General features: G+C 37.2%; 1 protein-coding gene across 3 annotated transcripts; it reads right to left on the bottom strand.

Moving 5' to 3' along the window:
* Positions 1 to 3480: 3480 nt before the first annotated feature.
* On the bottom strand, positions 3481 to 15427 carry LOC135481791 (CDK5 regulatory subunit-associated protein 3-like). 3 transcript variants are annotated; one of them, XM_064761503.1, is made up of 15 exons: positions 15366 to 15427; positions 13720 to 13792; positions 12694 to 12825; positions 12205 to 12305; positions 11788 to 11836; positions 11529 to 11617; positions 11110 to 11199; positions 10223 to 10359; positions 9225 to 9390; positions 8539 to 8658; positions 7891 to 7960; positions 6555 to 6637; positions 5527 to 5729; positions 4433 to 4604; positions 3481 to 3617 (listed from the first exon to the last, which is right to left on the bottom strand). In XM_064761503.1, exons 2-15 carry the CDS (start codon positions 13778 to 13780, stop codon positions 3546 to 3548), a joined length of 1545 nt encoding a protein of 514 aa, XP_064617573.1. In that variant the 5' UTR covers positions 13781 to 13792; positions 15366 to 15427; the 3' UTR covers positions 3481 to 3545. The 3 variants fall into 3 exon arrangements, with proteins under 3 accessions (XP_064617573.1, XP_064617574.1, XP_064617572.1); XM_064761504.1 differs by lacking the exon at positions 15366 to 15427 and adding an exon at positions 15100 to 15347; XM_064761502.1 differs by lacking the exon at positions 15366 to 15427 and adding an exon at positions 14211 to 14302.
* Between the last annotated feature and the right edge of the window lie 4210 nt (positions 15428 to 19637).

Here is a 19637-nt window from a genome sequence, read left to right as displayed (position 1 = left end):
CAAACGGCAACATTGGGACAAATAAGTGTAACTATGTAGCAAATATTATTACATTGACGTCAAAATAAGGAGTAAATAAAACAGCAGTGGCAATGGCAACATTAAACTCTTTGCTTTGATTGTTATTACAAAAAAGTGGAATAAGCACAAATGAACATGTACACATTTTCAGATCAAAGTACATGACCCAATCTCACCGAAAAATGAACGAAATTTTGAATTCTGACCGAGGGCCCCGCCTACAAATAAGAACACGTGATAAAACTTAACCAGAGCAATCATTTAATGGTTTTATACTAACCCAAGTACACAAAATCCGTTCTCTTTGCATAAAATGAACTTCAGTTTCTTTAGCAATTATCGTCTCTTTGTTACAATAGCACTGATTCTTTATAACCAGATCGCTCTTTCTATTCTTCCAGTTTCATCCACCCGGAAATAGAAAACCAACGAACACCGGTATGGGCGTGTCTAAAATAAGACACAAATTCTTAACACGAAAGCGGACTTTACGGCTATATGGGCAATGGTAGACATGCATTTCAGGTGCAATTAACGAATATTTTTCAGCTCATTGCGATTTACAAATAATTTTATGATTTACCATGTCCACATATGAGGCCGTCTTTATATGCAGTTAAGTCTTTTGGCACAATGTCGGTGAGAGATTAAACCCAGCCGCCGGCATGCATGTAGCCTACTTTACGGCAGATCCATCTGATTTCTCAATGACCGTGAGGCAGTGGTACATACGAGACTCGTGTGGCCACATAAATGAAAACTTCTTGAGTATTTGAGAACTACTGAGCAAATACGGAAGGCCCACAAAGAGCAAATAAATCCTTATGGGAAATGTGTCCGCGGGGGTGTTTTGATAAATAGGAAGGCAAAAAGATTTTTCTCTTTAATTCAGTCAATGAGCCTTATTTAGATTACATCATACACACTTTTTAATTCTATCCACATCTGTCAGGAACATACGGTTAAATATATAAATATTGATACTACAGAAATCTGAATCTACTGCACGACATTTTGGCCCAAATTACGAACGAGACATATTGGCACTCCCATGTGCTTGAAATAGATCAACCTCCTATTAGACATCCAAGTGCATACATGCAGATGATCAGAAACTGTTTAGCTAAACATATAACCCTATACATGTTGATCTGAGATTCCTCAAATGCGTTCGCTTTGGCAAAGAGTTTTGTTCAGTCAATGATGGTCAAACCAAAGTTTTACCGACGCTATAACATCATGCAGTCACCTCAGTCTACATGCATATTCATCAACTTTCTGATTTGTTGCCATTCAATCATTATATTCTTCATATTCCCAAATGCTTTACTCGATGTGGCATTTTTCTGACAAAACTGTGGCAAAACTTTCAAGGTCATTTTTTTTATTTATTGATTTGTGTTCTACGCCGTTCTCAAGAATATTTCACTTATATGATGACGGCCAACATCATGGTGACAGGAAGCCGGTCAGAGTACGAGGGAAACCCCCACAGCCATCCGTAGGTTGTTGGCAGACTCTCTCACAAATATCTCAAAAGGAAGCCATCATGGGCTAGACTCGGAACTGACAGAGGCCCTCTGACCCCCATGAATTTCCCGTAATTATTAATTATTAAGTGTTAACGTTTAGCGCAGTTGCTCAGTCCCAAACATTCTGTCGCCAATAAGCTTTGGCGCATACCTAGCCCAGTCCGTGAGAAAGAATTCATAAAAATCTTGACATAGGTTGATCGTTAAAATCTGGACCTTTCTTTGCCGGTAGCTGGGAGGAGTGCCTAGCAACGCCAAGGGGACGGCGCTCGCAGGCCCTCATCACCAGCTGTCTCCCTGTGTCCTCTCGCCCAGAATTTTAACCTTTCATCATTAAAACTTATGCCTGCCCAAAGCGTAGACAATTTCCTTCTGTTTAATACCAAGCATGCACCTGTACACCAAAACTGGCAAGCTGGGAGCGAAAAAAGACTTTACACCTTAAAACACACAGAATTACATTCGTCCCAACGGAAGTGCTAATAGGGTCCTGATTTCGCTCTGGCGAGAGGCAACGTAACTCCTAATGTCAGCTGTACACGAGGTGTAGCTACTGCATAATCCAGCGAGACACGAGCCTGCAAGGCTGTGTTTGTGGAACGCTGAAATAATATTCCAATTAAGTTATAAGCGCAACTAACCTGCATCGATGACCCTTCACCCACCATCCGTCAAAAACGAGAGTTACACAGATGTCATGGGGAGCTATCCGGTGTTATTGTTTGAGGTTTAACACCAATCAAAAATAATTCACTGACACGACGGAGGTCAAGTTCACGGGTGAAAGGTATCAGAGTGAGCCTTGAGAACACAGTCGCCTTTCACCGCTTGCCTGACAAGCCCACATAACTTAAAGCTGCACTTGAACCGCAGGTGCTGGAATCGAGCCGGCGACCTCATCGGCAAAGACATGAGTGGTGCTGTGGTATATACACACACGTACATCATCATCATGAAGCTAAGGCACAAGGCGGGGAATAACGGTTCAGTTTGTGGCAATTTGTCCACCAATTCATGTCATTAAAAAGATACAATGTTATTTCCATGGCAGTTTTGTCCTGTCAGAATACTATTTGGTGCAGGACATGGTCCTTGTACGGCTGCTTATTTCCAGGCTTAAGGCATGCGCTCTACTTCCAGGGTTCTTGATACATGGGCAGTCCAAAAAAGCCAGTGTCTATTCGACCAATAAAAATACGTCTTTGCACGCCAAAAATATTGAAAGTAAAATCAGCTAGCCAATATTCAGTTGTTTTTTACTTTCTTTACTGACTTAGTCATTAGATTGGAGTTAAACGTATAGCAAACATATTTCAGCCCTTGAAATGTGATGTGTGTCCTATCATATCAGTGACAGTTTTTTTTTTATTTAGCAAAGACGACGCAGATACCATGGACACTGACAGTGATACTGACAGGCCATGGGCATTTTGACATGTCATAAAGTAGAGATCACAAAATTATTAATATTAATTAACAGAGCCTAGTTTTCAACTGAATCAAGAGCCGCAAACTGTGCAAAGTGACGGTCCTACGACTTAAGTTTGCCCGCCGTTTCGTGCATGTTGGTCATGACAGACAGCCTAATATATGACTGGATGCAGCATTCATTAGTATTCATGTATAATCTTCCTCATACATATGCCCGTGAAAAACAGAAATCACAGACATGCAGTATATGAGCTGACATTGTGTATAAACACTGACAGTAAATGAATCATACCCAGAGACTTTTCACAATGTTATGACACTCAAACAATATGATGTGACACCCAAACAAATCAGAGTACACTGACACCATACCAGCACATGCAACACCTTTTCCAAGCTGATCGTCATGTAAAAAACCCTAAATAAAATGTTCATCTTGGGAACAAAAAAAAGACATCCAACACAGCCAAATATACATAAAACCTTTAATATTATGGTTTATGTTATATGTACACTGTAGATTGTGAATAATTTACAGCCATAAAATGGATAATGATATAATCAGATAGTGTTGATTTCCCCCATGATATTGACAGGCCTGTCCTTGTATTTTTTGGAAATCTCTTTCTGCATCTGCAATGATATAAAACACAAAATACAGAAAAGTTATTACATATGTATGTAAATTACAAACTTGAACAATATGCTTGAGTACAAAGTATAACGTCAATCAATTATAAAATATATCAAACCATGAACTGGCCCCTGGCACCCCATTCCTGCTGTCACTGTGGCTTTGAGTTAAGTGTTTTGTCAGGCACCTGTCTATGGTCATTCGTTTACTTTCCATTCTCTGGTTTCCTTCACCCATAAAATCAACACCCATTATCCAAGTGAAAGATTTATGAGTCATACATAAACATAAAAAATTAAATAAATATAAAAAATGAGAGCTTCTAATTTTATGGTCATTATACCAAGAGTAAAACTTGTATGGTTGTGGAAGTCCAATCAGATGTTAAATATGGACTGTGCCAGCGAATTTTGCCGTTGAAGGCACATTCACATAAATGGAAAGCTCTGAAAACTGAAAGATGATATATCAAGTATCAAGAACGAACAAAATAAAAAGGTGGATTTCATATTTATTTTTGTTGCATTTGGGATTTGGGGACAAAATAAAATTGGTCTTGCCTAATGCCAATAGTAATAACCAATGCCAACAGTAATAACCAATGCCAACACTAACAACCAATGCCAACAGTAATAACCAATGCCAACAGTAATAACCAATGCCAACAAAGGCAGCTTACTAAGATATTCTTAACTTTCCTTATCATTTCATAAAACAACTTTTTTATTCCACTCATGCTTCCATACAGCAAACAATGTATTGATTTCCATTTTACCCTGTGTGACCTATATATACTTAGATCATTAAAACGTACTTGTTTTTGTAATTCCTTGGTGCGTTGGATAATGACATCCAGCTTGGGTTCCAAATCGCGTTGTTCCTCCAAGGCTTGGTTGCGCTTTGCCACCGACTGTTTCTGGTAAAAAACCATCTTGTCTGCCAGCTGGAGTTTCTGTTTTAATGTGTCTGTTAGTCTGTCAACATACCTAAACAACGAAAACATACAACTCACCTCACTGAATGTATGGAGTAATCTAATGTTAATAAACATCTTCAGCACAAAAAGTTACACCTGAAAATATTATAACTTTAACGGAACAAATTAGTCTCAAACAGTCTGAACTTCTCCTCTGAATGGGATTTTTCAGGTCAGAATAAAAACGTAAATCAACATTGCCAAGTTTTATCAATAATTTCGCACATAAAAAGGGAATAATATTTCCTTTAATATCCTAATCTTTTTCATTATCCAGAATAAAAAAAAACCCCTCTTTCTCAAAGTTATTGACCAACATTATACTTATTCTGACACAGCTGGTTAATGCCTAAATAAAGATTTTACTTAAGGATGGCCTCAAGATGGCCTCAAAAAGATACTTGAATCATGATTTACATCGAACTGAACATTTTGCATTTCATGAGCCAGGCTTATGAATGGAGTGAGTGAGTGAGTGCTTGGGGTTTAACGTTGTACTCAACAATTTTTCAGTCATATGACGATGAAGGAATCATTAGGGTGCATGTACGTGTAATGTGCCTCCTTGTTGCAGGACGGATTTCCACCGCTCTTTTATTTAGTGCTGCTTCACTGAGACGGCTTACCGAAGGCAAGTAAGCCACCCCGCCCGAGCCATTACACTGATACGGGTCAACCAGTCGTTGCACTATCCTCTTCATGCTGAACGCCAAGCGAGGAAGTTACAACTTCCTCTTTTAAAGTCTTAGGTGTGACTTGATCAAGGACTGATCCTGGATCTACCGGTCCCAAAGCGGACGCTCTACCAACTGTGCTATCCGGGCCGGTGGCTTATGAATGGAGGGAATCAGACTGTGTCCAAGGAAAGCCCTCATAGGTCACTGAGTTCCTGTTCAATATGACTGATCCATAATAAATCAAGCTATACCAACCTTGGGGAGTTGCGGATGAGCATGAGATGGTGCATCTGTACTGACGTCAGCTCTGTGGTAATGGCCCTGACAGCCTCCAGCATCTCTGTAACCTTAGTGACATCTACCTGGATACTGGCAGGAGCAGACTGGCTGTGACTGCCAGACAGTACATCCCCTTCCCCTCCTAGTTCCACCAGACGCTGTGCCAGGAAACACTCCAGCTGACGACAGAGAAACAAGGATGATAATGTCTACATCAGATGGATGGGCAAAATTTCACCAATAATCATTAGGCGACATCAAGTTTACTTTAGTGTGTTTGATGAGTGAGCCAACTTTAAAAAATCCTAAACTGGAATAAGAATAAAACTGAAAATCCATCATTTTATTTTGTCTGATCACCTCTTTTTCTAGGCTTTCCAATCATCTAAATGTGTTTCCAACTACATATATTATCTCAGTAATAAATCTACAATTTCCACAAATCACACAACTTTCAAGTTTTTATTTTCATACGTTTCTCCGACATACAAAAAAGGTTTATTCTGCCCCAATAGAGCAATTAAAACTGATGTTGCCAGTCTAGATACTATTTTAAAAGTCTGGTTCTTACACTTTTTGCATTGTTAAACATACAATTTTATGTGAAATACTTTCACATAAACTCATACATATTACACATAAATTTATGTTTATACAGTGTATGTGACAACAAAATGTGAGCATAATTTCATCACAACATAGTGAACATAGTCCTTAACAGCCACCTCACCTTACAATTGAATTATTAATATACTATGGTGACACTTTTTGGAAATTAAAAAACAAAAAAAAAAAAAAGAACCAAAAAAAATCTTATGATCTCATATATATTCAGTTTTCTTTGACTCCAAGAATTATATTTATTGATTTATTGCACTGTTTTACACTGTACTCGAGAATATTTCACTTATATGACCTTAGCCAGCATAACCAAGAATTGTGAAAATGCACTTTTTGCATGTTCTAGTTGGAAACAGTGTAACAGTGAACCAGACTAAGTGTACCTCTGATAAATCATCCACAAAGAGGTTCCTGGTTTTAGGATTGTCTAACAGCGATAATGCATTCTCTCCCTGAGCCACACCTTCTGCAAAACAAACTAAAACATACTGAATTGTCTGCCCTTTCCACATACGTAAAGCTAATAAGTAGAGCTGTAATTCTTCAATCTTTTCGCATGTTTGTAAGGTCTTTTTTCAAGCATATTCTGAAGGCATTATTTTGAGCTGACTGAAAAATTATACTTTTTGTGAAGCCCTGAAACTGGCCAATCCAATCAATGTTGTTTTGTTTCCAAAATCAAATTAAAAATGTGCACAGATTTCACTGAAAGTTGCTCTTTCATATGCGAAAAGGTTGAGAAATTAGGGTAATCATCAATTTATCCCCATTACATACTAAGAAGACATTACAGCGTACAGCATTGTTCTTGTACAATGTCACATCAGGAAACTGCCTAATTTCATACAAATTCTTTGCTGCATTTCTCTATGGCCCAATATTATTAAAATTTGAAAGAACATTAGTTGTAATTTCTCACATAATTTTTATTTTAGGCTAGACAAGATTTCTGAAAACAGTTACTAAAAAAATGGGTTAGAAAGTTTGCTAACCATGGCCTGACAAGGCAAATCGGAGGATAGGTGAGATCAAAACACACTGATAAGTTTTACAGTTTGGGACGTGAATAACGGCATTTTAATAACCCATCATCAAAGAGGCATGAAGTTAAGGCTTCAGATAAATCTACTGACATGTGTGAGTGGATGATGGAAAGTTCAGTTTTATCTGGTGTTTCCCTTTGACCATCCAATCGCTCCAGTCACTATATTTAGAAACATGGCCGAAGACTTTTTTGACTGGCTTACCTACCCTTGTTATCTACATGACGGGAGATGTTCAGCGAACTAAAAATGTCAGACTAGTATTATTTTCTTGTAACTATGCGGCCTACCATGTAACTTCAGTTCTGCCGTACAGATCATTGGGAATTACAAATACTTCATTATAAATTATCCATAGAAAGGAAGATCGTATTTGGTTTACTAGACCTACAATACGCTTTCAATCTGTCATATTGTTTACATGTGCAATCCACGAGCAAACGTTGAATTGCGAGAATCTTTGCGCTACCTGATTTGTATGTTATCTTGTCGGGCGGACAGCTTATACCAGTGACGGATTTTTTCTTACATTTGTCTTAACAGACATTGTTTTGAAAATATAAGCCCAGGAGGTTTAGCCAGGAGTCAAATGCAACTCATCTTTGTATTTAGATGGACCTATTCAAAAATTCTGAATTTCTTTCGGCAGCGTCCCCCTTTAAGGTCACAAACTCACCTTTGGAGCTTGATTGGTCAGATTTGGTCACTTCACCTGTTCCCCAGTCTATGTTCCCACCAGTTCCTACCTGTAATATGAGGAATGGAACGTTAACACTCACAGTATTGTTTGTTTGTTTGGTGTTTAACATCAATATCAACACTATTTTGGTGTCATCATGACACTGTTCCTGTGTTGCACGCCAGTCCGAACACCGACATATTTATGGTGCTGTCTCACTGGAACGCCATGCTGAAGACACCAGAAACAATGCCCACACAGTGACAGTATACTGGCACTGGGACAACTATCGTGTGGCCTATTACTCTTACACTGAGCACCAAGCAAAGTAGTACCAAGATAACAATGTTTATGTTTAAGGTATGTCTCAATTGGGAATGGAACCCTGGACATACCGTTTACAAGGCAGACGCTCTATCACCTATGCCACCGCAGCTCATCAACACTTAGTACCTTACAGTTTCCACTTCACATTTCTAGGCTCAGAGGAGACATCAAAACATATAAACCACACACAGGTAACTAGTCACAATGAGCACTCAGCACCTCCTTATATCATAAAAAGTCATCAAAACAAAGTTTTGGAATAATATCTTCATGTAAATATATGACTTTCATATATATTCTAATCAAATTGACACTCACCTCTTCTCCACCATCAACCGTCTCAATGCCCACGCCTTCCACAGAAACTTCTGATATATCAAAGTCAATGTCAGCCGCATAATCCACCTCCTCTCCAGTGCCTATGTCTCCCCAGTCAATCTGCCAAACCATTGTACGTGCCAGAATATACATGTACATGTAGCATTGATCTACTGAATTTATTTATTTATTTCAATGGTGTTTATGGTGTTTACGCCATATTCAAGAATATTTTAGTTATACGGCAGCGGCTAGCATTATGGTGGGAGCAGAGCCCATCAGCTGGTTGCTGCCAGACTTTCCCACGTACTGCCGGAGAGGAAGCCAGCATGAGCAGGACTTAAACTCATGAACTATCTATTCTTTCACAAGTGGTAAAGGTAAAAACAAATCAAAAACTGGTTGGATTTCTCTCCAGTCTGCAAAAAAAAAAATCTGCGAGCAACCTGCTGATGGTCTCACGTCTCCTCCAACCATAATTCTGGCAGCCTTGAGTATGGTGTACAAAATCAGTTCAGTAAATATATAAATAAAGACATAAATCAAAACTGATCTGTTAAGTTCAAAGTCTAGCGGCTTTATATTCTCCACTTTTACACATGTACACATGACCTTATGCAGTTAACTAGAGTGCATATACCCCTTTGGGAATATATGCTATATGTATAAATGAATCTTGGGCTTACGTCTCCAGTATCTGCAGTTTTGTCCACCTCGTCAGCAGTGTCTATGTTAATGGCTGACTCTATCACCTGGCTGGGTTTATGCCCTGTCTGCCACTCATATGTTGTTGTACTGCCTTTCTGCTGGACATATCTCAACATTGGAACGGCTGAGGCACCTAAATCTGACCTGAAATCAGAGGCCAGTTCACACGCTTTCATTCCTCAAACCTCCTAAAGACTTCACTTGAACTCCAGCAAATCACATAGAATGTTCTCGAATTTTACACCTACTAATCAACAAACTGTTGAATTACATAAAAAAAATTGCACATGATTTTTCCATGTCAACTAGTTGATAATAAAGTGCATGAAAATATTTAATAAGGCCATTTACTGTAGTTCCCTTACACTTACTCCTGGTGTTTTATTTTACACAGTAAACTCATTTATGTATTTCTGGTTAAAAGCAATGTTTACACAGCAGAACACAGAGCTGTAAAACATAGGCTTCTGCACATTACAAAAAAAAACCTTTCAGTCAATTAATTCATAATGACATTTACACAATCAGAAAATTTTTGCACAGCATTTTGTTAACAATTTCGGTTTATATGCTAGTTCGGCTTAAGTTCAGAATAATAAAGAATTCAAAGAAGAGTAATGAAATGGCTAGGTGTAGGTCTTTCTTGAGAAGTAATTAGTGACGAGTCAATATGGAGAGCAGCTCCTATATCTGGCACTGATGAATCTTGCATAGTACAGCATTTGATTCTTCTGTAGTTACCCTAAATGACCTAAAATTTCGTCCATGAGTTTCTCATTTTTCCAAATTCTGAGAGTTGCTTAGATAGATGTTTGGAAGGTAGGATTATATCCTACTGTGAAAATGTAAATTTCAGCATTAGAATCAATGCCTCATTTGTTTATTTGCCTACAAAACTGCTCTTCTGTGGTCAAATTTTGAGGTCATTTAGAGTATATATCCAGACATAGCTACCACCAATGTAACCTTCTCTCACCTGTTCATAATAAAATCCATAAACGCTGAGTAATATTGTACAGCTCCTTCTAGTCCTTTTGACTTTTTGGCTAGTTTATCAAACACACTAGGCATATCCCGAACCAAAGTCGCCAGTTCTGATTTGATCTTCTTCCCCTGAAAAATAGTAATGAGTGAGCGATAAATTGCTGGAAGTTTTAATAAACTTACTCTTTAACATATTCACAAAGTACAGGATGTGAGAATCTCAAAATCAAATCATAAAACCTAATCTACTGATTTCACCTAAAATTTCAACGTTAAAAAAGGAACTTTCTGAAGCATGTAAGGCCTTAAAATGATACTATTGAAGTTGAGTCTTTCTGATGAGAAATTCACAAGAAAACCTCCTAAGTGACCCTAAAAACTGAATGAATCAATCCGTCAAGCAACATATGTCACTTGAAAAAAGATTAGGTGGAAAACAGTTTACTGGAAACAGATGTAAGACAGGGCATAATATAACTGTGTATAACCAATCAGGTATCAGGGTATCATATAACTGTGTATAACCAATCAGGTATCAGGGTATAATATAACTGTGTATAACCAATCAGGTATCAGGGTATAATATAACTGTGTATAACCAAGCAGGTATCAGGGTATAATATAACTGTGTATAACCAAGCAGGTATCAGGGTATAATATAACTGTGTATAACCAATCAGGTATCAGGGTATAATATAACTGTGTATAACCAATCAGGTATCAGGGTATAATATAACTGTGTATAACCAATCAGGTATCAGGGTATAATATAACTGTGTATAACCAATCAGGTATCAGGGTATAATATAACTGTGTATAACCAATCAGGTATCAGGGTATAACATGAAGCTATCAGCTGAATTAGGCATTGCTACAAACCTCTATTCCCATCTGTTTACAGGTGTCATTGTACTCTTTCTTTAATTTAGCTGCATTGCTGATATATTCTGACTCCTTTCTCTCACCTTCCTGTAAGACGGTCAACAGAGTAAGTAAACATGTATATATGATAAGACAGAAATAAATAACAGCTTGTGAAAGTTACACAAATATTTATTAGTTCTACAGATGACTTATGGAAACTTTGAAATTTGACAACATTATTTTACTATTTAATACTCTGAAGTGCAAGTCTACGAAAGTTTACCCAATTGTTGTCAACACAGAATCCATGTGTGGCAAATGAAAGTTTAGTCAGAGGTAATTTATTACTAATACATGTACCTGACTGAATTCACAACACACTTTTGAACACAGCAATGGCCTATGAAGGATAAACATTCTGTCTATACACTCACTGTCTGAATCTGCTGGCATTTCCCAATCTGTTTCTTCAGGGCAGGAATTTCATAGTTCACATTCCGCGTTAATAATTGGGCTGCCTCAGCTGGAAGAAAAAACATTGATCAATCCATCAGGAAAATATCAGGGGTGATAATTAACAAAACTAAATACAAATCCAAAACAATTCACATCCAAATCCAATTATTGGTCATTTCTTTCACATATCTATTCTTCAAATGTTGCACCTGTTTTCAAACAGCATTCAAAACTTACCCAAATATACACCATCTTTTTCATACAACTTCAGAATTTCTTGCCAATCCTGGAAATAAATCATACGATATTTTATTATGGAAAACTCAGACAAATGTTTTGTAACCATAACATAAAGATAAACATGTAAACTTGTAAACTAAGGTTTCATGTCTTATGGAAGGTAACACACAATTTATTACAGGATTTAGCATTCAGGGATACATCATGATTAATTCTTTCAACCATGACTTTTCAACCTTTAAACCTATGAACATTCTGTTTCTTTGAATTTTAGTCAGGTCTACATTTTAGCAATAAAAAAACAGTTTCAAGTCACAAAAGTATCTCTAATAATGAGAACTGAAATGCACTTATTGGATAACAATTAAGGAAGTCCAGAAATATTTTAGACAGAGATAACTGTAAAATCCTCACCTTCATTTTCTGTGAAGAATACTGTCCAAATATGTTTTTAGCTCCTGAGTCAGTACTCTTTAATAAATCTGCAATCTTCTTACAGTGAAAATAGTTGATATCTGAATAAAGAAAACAATATCACAAACCACTCAACCTTTTAATATGAGTAAAACATTATAGAAATACTGCCTTACATGTTTAGATTAACGTTTGAATGAAGAGAAAAGATAATAATACACAAATTCTGTCATATCTATAAGAAATTATTCCTGCATTCAGTAATGAAGTTCTGGGGCCAGTTTCATGAAGCATACTTAGTGTTAAGGTGCCCTTAGCGAAGTGCACTTTATATCTCTACAACATAAGTTGCCTTGGTAGTTGAGAGTTTACTTAGCTTCATGAAACTGGCCACAGATCCTAACAACCTTTGCAACCGTAAAACCACACTAACAACCGCCAACCAGCATTTTAACAGCTAAAACCACAAGAAAAATAACAATGTCTTACATGTTCCCTGAAGCAGTTTGGTAATTTCTTCCACCGGGGGCATGTCTTGTATAGCCAAGTTGATCTTCTCTCGAATGGTAAGTGCTGTTGACTGCCACTGCTGGGAGCAGTGTCGTCTACTGATCAACCAGTCTGTACAATTAGCCCAAAAAGAAATGTGCAATATTCAGTCCATTCAACTTCATGAAGTATGGTTCAACCAACACATTACAACTTACAAGATCTATTACTTTGTCTCAACAGACCTTACCTTCAAATATAATTATTTATTAAAGGAAAAGACCTCTATGAATTGAACTAGGCATCACTAAACAGGCCACTTCAAACTATGCATAAATTCATTTTCAATTAATTTTTTTATGTTTTTGTTAAATAAGTTAAAGGCGTTCTAACATTTGAATTCTAAGGTGGGCTTTATGGACCGTACTATCCGAGTTAGGAAATATGATGTCACAGGGAGTTTTTCCAACTCAAATCACCACACTGAACATTGGAACAGCTCTTTTTACCCACAAGTAAAAAATTACTGAAATAATGTTCACAAAAATTCCTTCCTTCTGGTGAATATCAGGGAAAAAAAAGATGATGTGACATCACAGTTCCTAGATACCATCAGTATGGCTCATAAAGCACTCCATAGTCTGCAAATATCTGAATGCCTTTCACCACTCTTAAGAAAATCAGAAAAATAAAATTTCAGTATTTTTACGCATAGCTTTCATTTGTCTGCATGATGAACCTTACTTCATATTTTGGCTTTCTTTCACTTTAATGCAATACTTACACAGTTTTTCTAAAACCGGCTGTCAGTTTTATGTACATGTATGTGTGCTTGGGTTTTTGTGTTGTATTTTTTCAGCCATATGATAACAAGGAGTCATTCGGTGGGTGTCAGTTTTATGGATGAACTGGAAGATTTATTATAATTTATTGGTTTCCTTATGTGCATTTAATACACATAGGGATTACACTGGGAATTTCATTCTATACATGTACGTAGTTGTATCACCAATGGGTTATACTTACCTAGCAGTTTGTTGTAATGAATATCAATCGGCAAATTCTCCATATTGTTTTGTGATGACATTTGGATGTTTTTCTGGAAGAATGAATAAATACTGAGCTTAAGTGACACCATGGCTGTCAAACAAGCTTTATTAAAGAATGCTCAATTTCAAAAACATTCTGATCATATAGTACTGGTGCTCTAACTCTTCAAAATTTTCACGTTTGCAAGGTCTTCAATCAAGCATATTCTGAGGCTGACTGATATAGTTGTACATTTTGTGAAGCCCTGAAACTGGCCAGTCCAATCAATGTAGCTCTGTCTTTAAAGTCAAATTAAAAGTTTCCATAAATTGCACTGAAAGTTGATCTTTTTATACGCAAAAATGTTGAGGAATTAGGGTTTGTTGTTAAAGAATCACAATACCCTCTGGCATGTTTATAGTGCGCCTTACTTAAAAAAAATAAGTATCCCAAACTTTTTACACAGATCAGCCAATAGAAGATCTTACCACAATATAAAAAGCGTAGGATACAGCTTTTTGTTGCATATTCAACCTTTGGACACACACAAATGAGTCACATTATCTTTTATACAGTATGTCTATATATATCATTAATTCTTCTCGGGACTAGTAAAGTTTCACTGAAGAGTGCTTTCCACAATGAACATCTGAGAAGTAGGTTACACCAAAGACACAGGTACAGTACAGCGGAATTCTAGCCAAATATCCTATGCCCATTGTGGCCAGCCATCAAGTGCAGACCCCGATCCACAACTTCCTGTCAATGTGACACCATTGTATGGTCTTGATGGGCCCATCACAGGCATATCATCCTGAATAAAATTTGCCAGTGTTCATGCAGTGTTTGTAACAAACTTAATTACGACAAATTCGTCCTGTCTCCATGCATTGACGAGTATTTCTTCCTACTCGACAATTTCATGCAATATGTGAGTTTGTAGCACCATTGTTTGTAGCCTACTAATTGGGACTATTGTGCATGCATACACCAAGCATATACTGTATTAATACAACATAGACTTTAAACGTACATGCCTGTATAGACTGGGAACATAGACCAATGATGTTGTGACGTCATCATTAGCTGCAGTAAATAATCTGCAGGCATCTAAATATATAGTTACATTGTAGTGGAGTTTTCATGCTGACTCGTCCCAAGAACATATACATCTAGCAGTTATGTTGATGTAAAATCATGCTCGGATTCTCCGGCCACGATGGTACCATGGTGGGTACGCTATACGCCGACCATGGAGCCATAATGGGCGTAGGATATTCGGCCCTTCCTGTTCATGATTGTGGTGATCAGCTTAATGATTTAATGCCAACACGTTGGTATAATCTATTCTATCACATGGCCAAAATCAGTTCAGACCTTAAGATCACTTTACTGATGACATTGGTCTTGATAGACTAATCACGACCCCGATCTCTCAAAAAGTCGTCTCTTGGTCATTATTTTATCACATCTTCAACAGCTGTCAGCGTTGAAGTTGAACTCTACAGCTGATGTTCAAAGAGAAGAACGGACAGCTTCATGGAGTGGCCGTGACAAAATGTTGATCACAGAGAATCAAACACAGATTAACCAGTCAGACGTCAAATTACATGCCACAGACAATTCTTTCTGCTTTATTTTACCTCGTCTGCCTGCTGTCAGCGGCTTAGGGTCCACGTTTTCACGATCCTTTTCCTGTTATTACAGGTCCTCACTCAAGGAAATGCTTGTATTCGATTGGTTGAATATGTCTCGGAAATATGCGATTTCATTGGTTGATACACTCTAGGTATCTGCTAGATGTACATGTAGACAAGCTTGTAGCATTTATTTCAACTTCATGCAAATGTATATGAACATCGATGAAAATTTCCACGTTTTCTTTATATATATATATATATATATATATATATATATATATATATATATATATATATATATATATATATATTTTTTTTTGGAAGTCTTGTCGCAATTCTGTAAGTCTTGTCGCAATCCTGTAACATAGGTTATAGGCCTATAGCCTACTTGGGTAGTGTAAGTAGTTTATTGATCTAAAAATCAATAAACAGTGAATTCAGGAACTAGCGGCAAAAATGACGGTGAGTTTCAATGGAAGACATCGCGCGGAAAGGCCTGGGCAGGCCACAAACATTTGCCAAGTTACTGACAACACTTTCTGACATATGCATAGCGCACATGTGAAAAGTTGACCTAAACTCCATATATAGCACGCACAAGTTTTAGTTTACACATGTTCACTTGTATTTGCTGTCCTGTCTAAATGTTGTCTTTGGTGTGACTACGTTGGAAAGTTCTGCATTCATGGTTCAGGAATTTCCAGCTTAAATTCTGTTATCTTTATCATCAGAACAAATTGATGACTATATATTGGTGTCTCTCGTGCTTTTTTTGTCTTTTAAACCATTTGGAGATTTGAAAAACAAAAAAAAAGTTTGTGTGTAATTAAATGTTGCATAAGAATACTATATATTGGTTATATAGCCTTCTTACAGAATCCAGTGGTTCCACAGATCAGTTTTGCATAAAACAGAAAGAAAGTAACTCCGAATACTGAAATCATATTAGTCTACGTTTCGGTCACTATGTTTGCGCCATCATCAGGAAATATGTAGGCCTACAGTAAGGAATACATAGGCTTATTTACGATATAGACACTAACATAGCATAGATATTGTGTTTAGGGAACATTTAGTGGGGTTCTGCTTTAAAGAAGCTTTAGCTATCAAACGTAATACACTAGAATTAAATCATGGCAGCAAAGGAAAGATTTGTATATTTTTACGTAATTTTACAGAATTGTAAACAGCATATATATATATATATATATATATATATATATATATATATATATGTGTGTGTGTGTGTGTGTGTGTATATATATATATGTGTGTGTGTGTGTGTATGTTTGTGTGTGTGTGTGTGTGTGTGTGTGTGATAAATATGATATATTTCAATATTTCAGTAGGAGTTGTGCCTGGGATAACTGACATAGACATAAAACCAATCACCAGCAGAACCAACAGAGTCAATAATCTCCAAGCTAGATTCCAACACAACACTCCATGCAGCGACACAACATTTGTCATTAGCCACCTCCACACAGTGAAAATTGAAGCAGCTCAATATTAAGGTAGGATTGTGTCAAATAGTAAATTGATCATTCTTCGGACACAGTCGATTAGAAGTCAGCGCCAGATACAGAATCCTACATGTAGTACTACTAGACGGCTACAATATACATATATATTATATAGTATATAGTTGTATTCTGAGATTCTCTTTCGCCACACATAGATATGTTGACATCACAGTCAGGTAAACGTTGTATGAAGGTAGAAACACTTTTTTAATATATAGATGTAAGACTAATCCCTTATTATTTATCATCTAAAACAGATTATAGCTCCAGAACAATTCTGTCAAAGTCAGTCTGTAAAACTAATTGGAGCAAAACAGGGCAAAAATTTTCTTAAAATTTCGTCCAACCTTTTTGTTCAGAAATCTCGAGAGAGACTTGCACACACTTAAAGGATTAGTGTCCACATTTATTACTTATTCATAATTAGCTATAACCCTGTATACATTGTTAAGCTGAGTGTAAAAATTATTGAAAATAGGTACATTAATCTGAGTAATATGGGACTTAAAATGACTAGATAATTTTGACTGGTTTTATGCATTTTTTCCTCCAATACTCGGTAGTCTCCGCCGTATTACGTCACACAAGTCCGACCTTTACGAGCTGACAGAGCTTCGCCGCTTAGTTCAGTGTTAAAAAAAACTACAAGAGTGACAACCAGCATATTGTATTTCTCCACGGAATGGTTTGCTCTTCTGCACACGACTGAAGAAACAAGTGGTCGAAGAAGTTATTTTTTTTTCAAATTCCAGACGATTTGAATATCAGGAAAGCATGGATTTACAGCAAACGGAAGGGTTTTGTACCTACCAAAAAGAGCCGTATCTGCTTTCGACTTTATATAGCTTAAAGCTACGAGAAGAATGCAGCTGAATTTCCACAACGGCACCTGCACACAATAGTTATAAAATCCTATTAACTGAACTTAAAAGTGATGGGTAGTAAATCTCTGTGCATTAATGCCATATCGCACATGTTCATATCGCACATGTTCTTGTATTTACAGTGTACGCGACTATGTATATATAACCCTATATGTATAGGTTGTACGGAATGCCCGACAATAACATGTACCGGTAGTTCTTATCGCATATATACATGTGATGTAGGTGTGAATTCAGAATCCCCCAAGGAATAGGATGATATTTATTGTGAAGTGGACAGAGGGAAAGAATAGTAAACAAATATTAAATCTTAAGATAAACGAAATGTACAGTGTAACACAGGATAAACCTAAAGCTTATCAGTAAGTCCGCGCTGTTGGAAATGCCTGGACAACGGTCAAATTCAACGCCTGAATATTCGGAATGTGAAGTCTGGCCAGAAATGTCTGTGTCGTAAATAGGAACTTCAACGTCATCCATTATGGGCTGAGACTGATACGACAGTATACTTGCATCTGCGGAGCTAGAATCCATCTCGAAAATGACATCGTTTTGATACAACTGCCCAGGTTTTTAGGCCAGTTAGGCTTGGGTTGGCCATCTATGAAAACACCCGCTGATCTGTACCGGGCGGGCGGTTGGAGATCGGTCATGGTAGTAAATATATTGTTTTGGGTGAAGTTAACGTCATTCAAACGTTTCTCAGGAACCCGAGTATACTGTTTAAACAGGTTATAATCTTTAAAATTAGGACCAGTAGCGACATTTGGACTCTTTTCCTTTAATGTGTATTTGTATGCACCCCTGTCAATGCCTTGTTCCAGAAAGGACCCGGTATGGTAATGCGGGGAATCAGCCCCAGTGCAAGAAAGTGCCCACCTCAAGAAGCGAAAATGACTTGCTGTGAGTGACAGCTACAGACACACTCGTCAGGCTGCTTCTTTTTCAGTTCTGTTTTACTCTTCTTTTCCAATATGGCAAGCACGCGATTGATAAAGCACCAAACATACATTTAAGCAACCTGTAGGTCATAAAATCGAAAATTGGTTGACTGCTCTAGTGGCACTGAAATATCTTTTTTTGTATCGGACACTGTAGAGTGGAATCACTGCATCATAAATGTGACTTTCCGAAAAATTGATGAACACGCAGTTTTGCACCAATCAATTAAATACATATATAACAAATGTTCAGCCTTATACTACCGCTACGCATAACGTGTTAAAGTTCACAATAGCTAGAGGACCACATGTGCTCTCAACAAGGATTCACGTATGACTTCGCTCTGGTTGCCACACGTTACGTAATACCATAACTTAACAAGACCTGCATGACAGCCTATATGTTTGATCCTGTAAATGTCATGAAATCCTTTGTAATGAGTTACGTCTGCGAAAAATTCAAACACTGAATATTTACACGGATGCTTTCAAATGTCCAGAGAGTGGCAAAGTTGGGCAGCAGTTTTGTCCCAGAATTGACGTATGATAAAAGCTTCCGGTTATCCGATTTCAGTTCAGCATTTGCTGCCGAACCTATGGCCATTTTAACATCAACATATTTTGTGCTGGACTTTAATCCGAATAATGTTGTTATTTTTACGGATACTTTAAGTGCTTTACAAGCCATAAGAAACTTCATTTGGAGTGTATTCTGATCCATGGTTTTAGAGGTATTACATATGTGTACAGTACTACATTTTAAAGGAGTTAATATCAGTCTTGGTTGGATCCCTGTACATGCTGGTACAGCTGGAAATGAATTGACAGATTTCCTAGCAAAACAAGCTCTTGCTTGCACGAGTGTCACCCGAAATATTAGTTTTACACCATCAGACATTATTAGCACCATGCAGTCATATTTTATTG

This window comes from Liolophura sinensis, chromosome 1, assembly GCF_032854445.1.
Source record: "Liolophura sinensis isolate JHLJ2023 chromosome 1, CUHK_Ljap_v2, whole genome shotgun sequence".
Classification (NCBI taxonomy): Eukaryota; Metazoa; Mollusca; class Polyplacophora; order Chitonida; family Chitonidae; genus Liolophura; species Liolophura sinensis.
This window is presented reverse-complemented; position numbering and strand designations above follow the sequence as displayed.

Bases quoted from the DNA above. Each gene is read 5' to 3' on its own strand.
- LOC135481791 (XM_064761502.1), bottom strand. From the start codon at position 14,249: ATGCAACAAAAAGCTGTATCCTACGCTTTTTATATTGTG. The intron at 12,826-13,719 runs GTAAGTATAACC...CTAATTGTACAG, and splicing joins TCATTACAACAAACTGCTAG to ACTGGTTGATCAGTAGACGA. The intron at 8,659-9,224 runs GTAAGCCCAAGA...ATGGTTTGGCAG, and splicing joins AAACTGCAGATACTGGAGAC to ATTGACTGGGGAGACATAGG.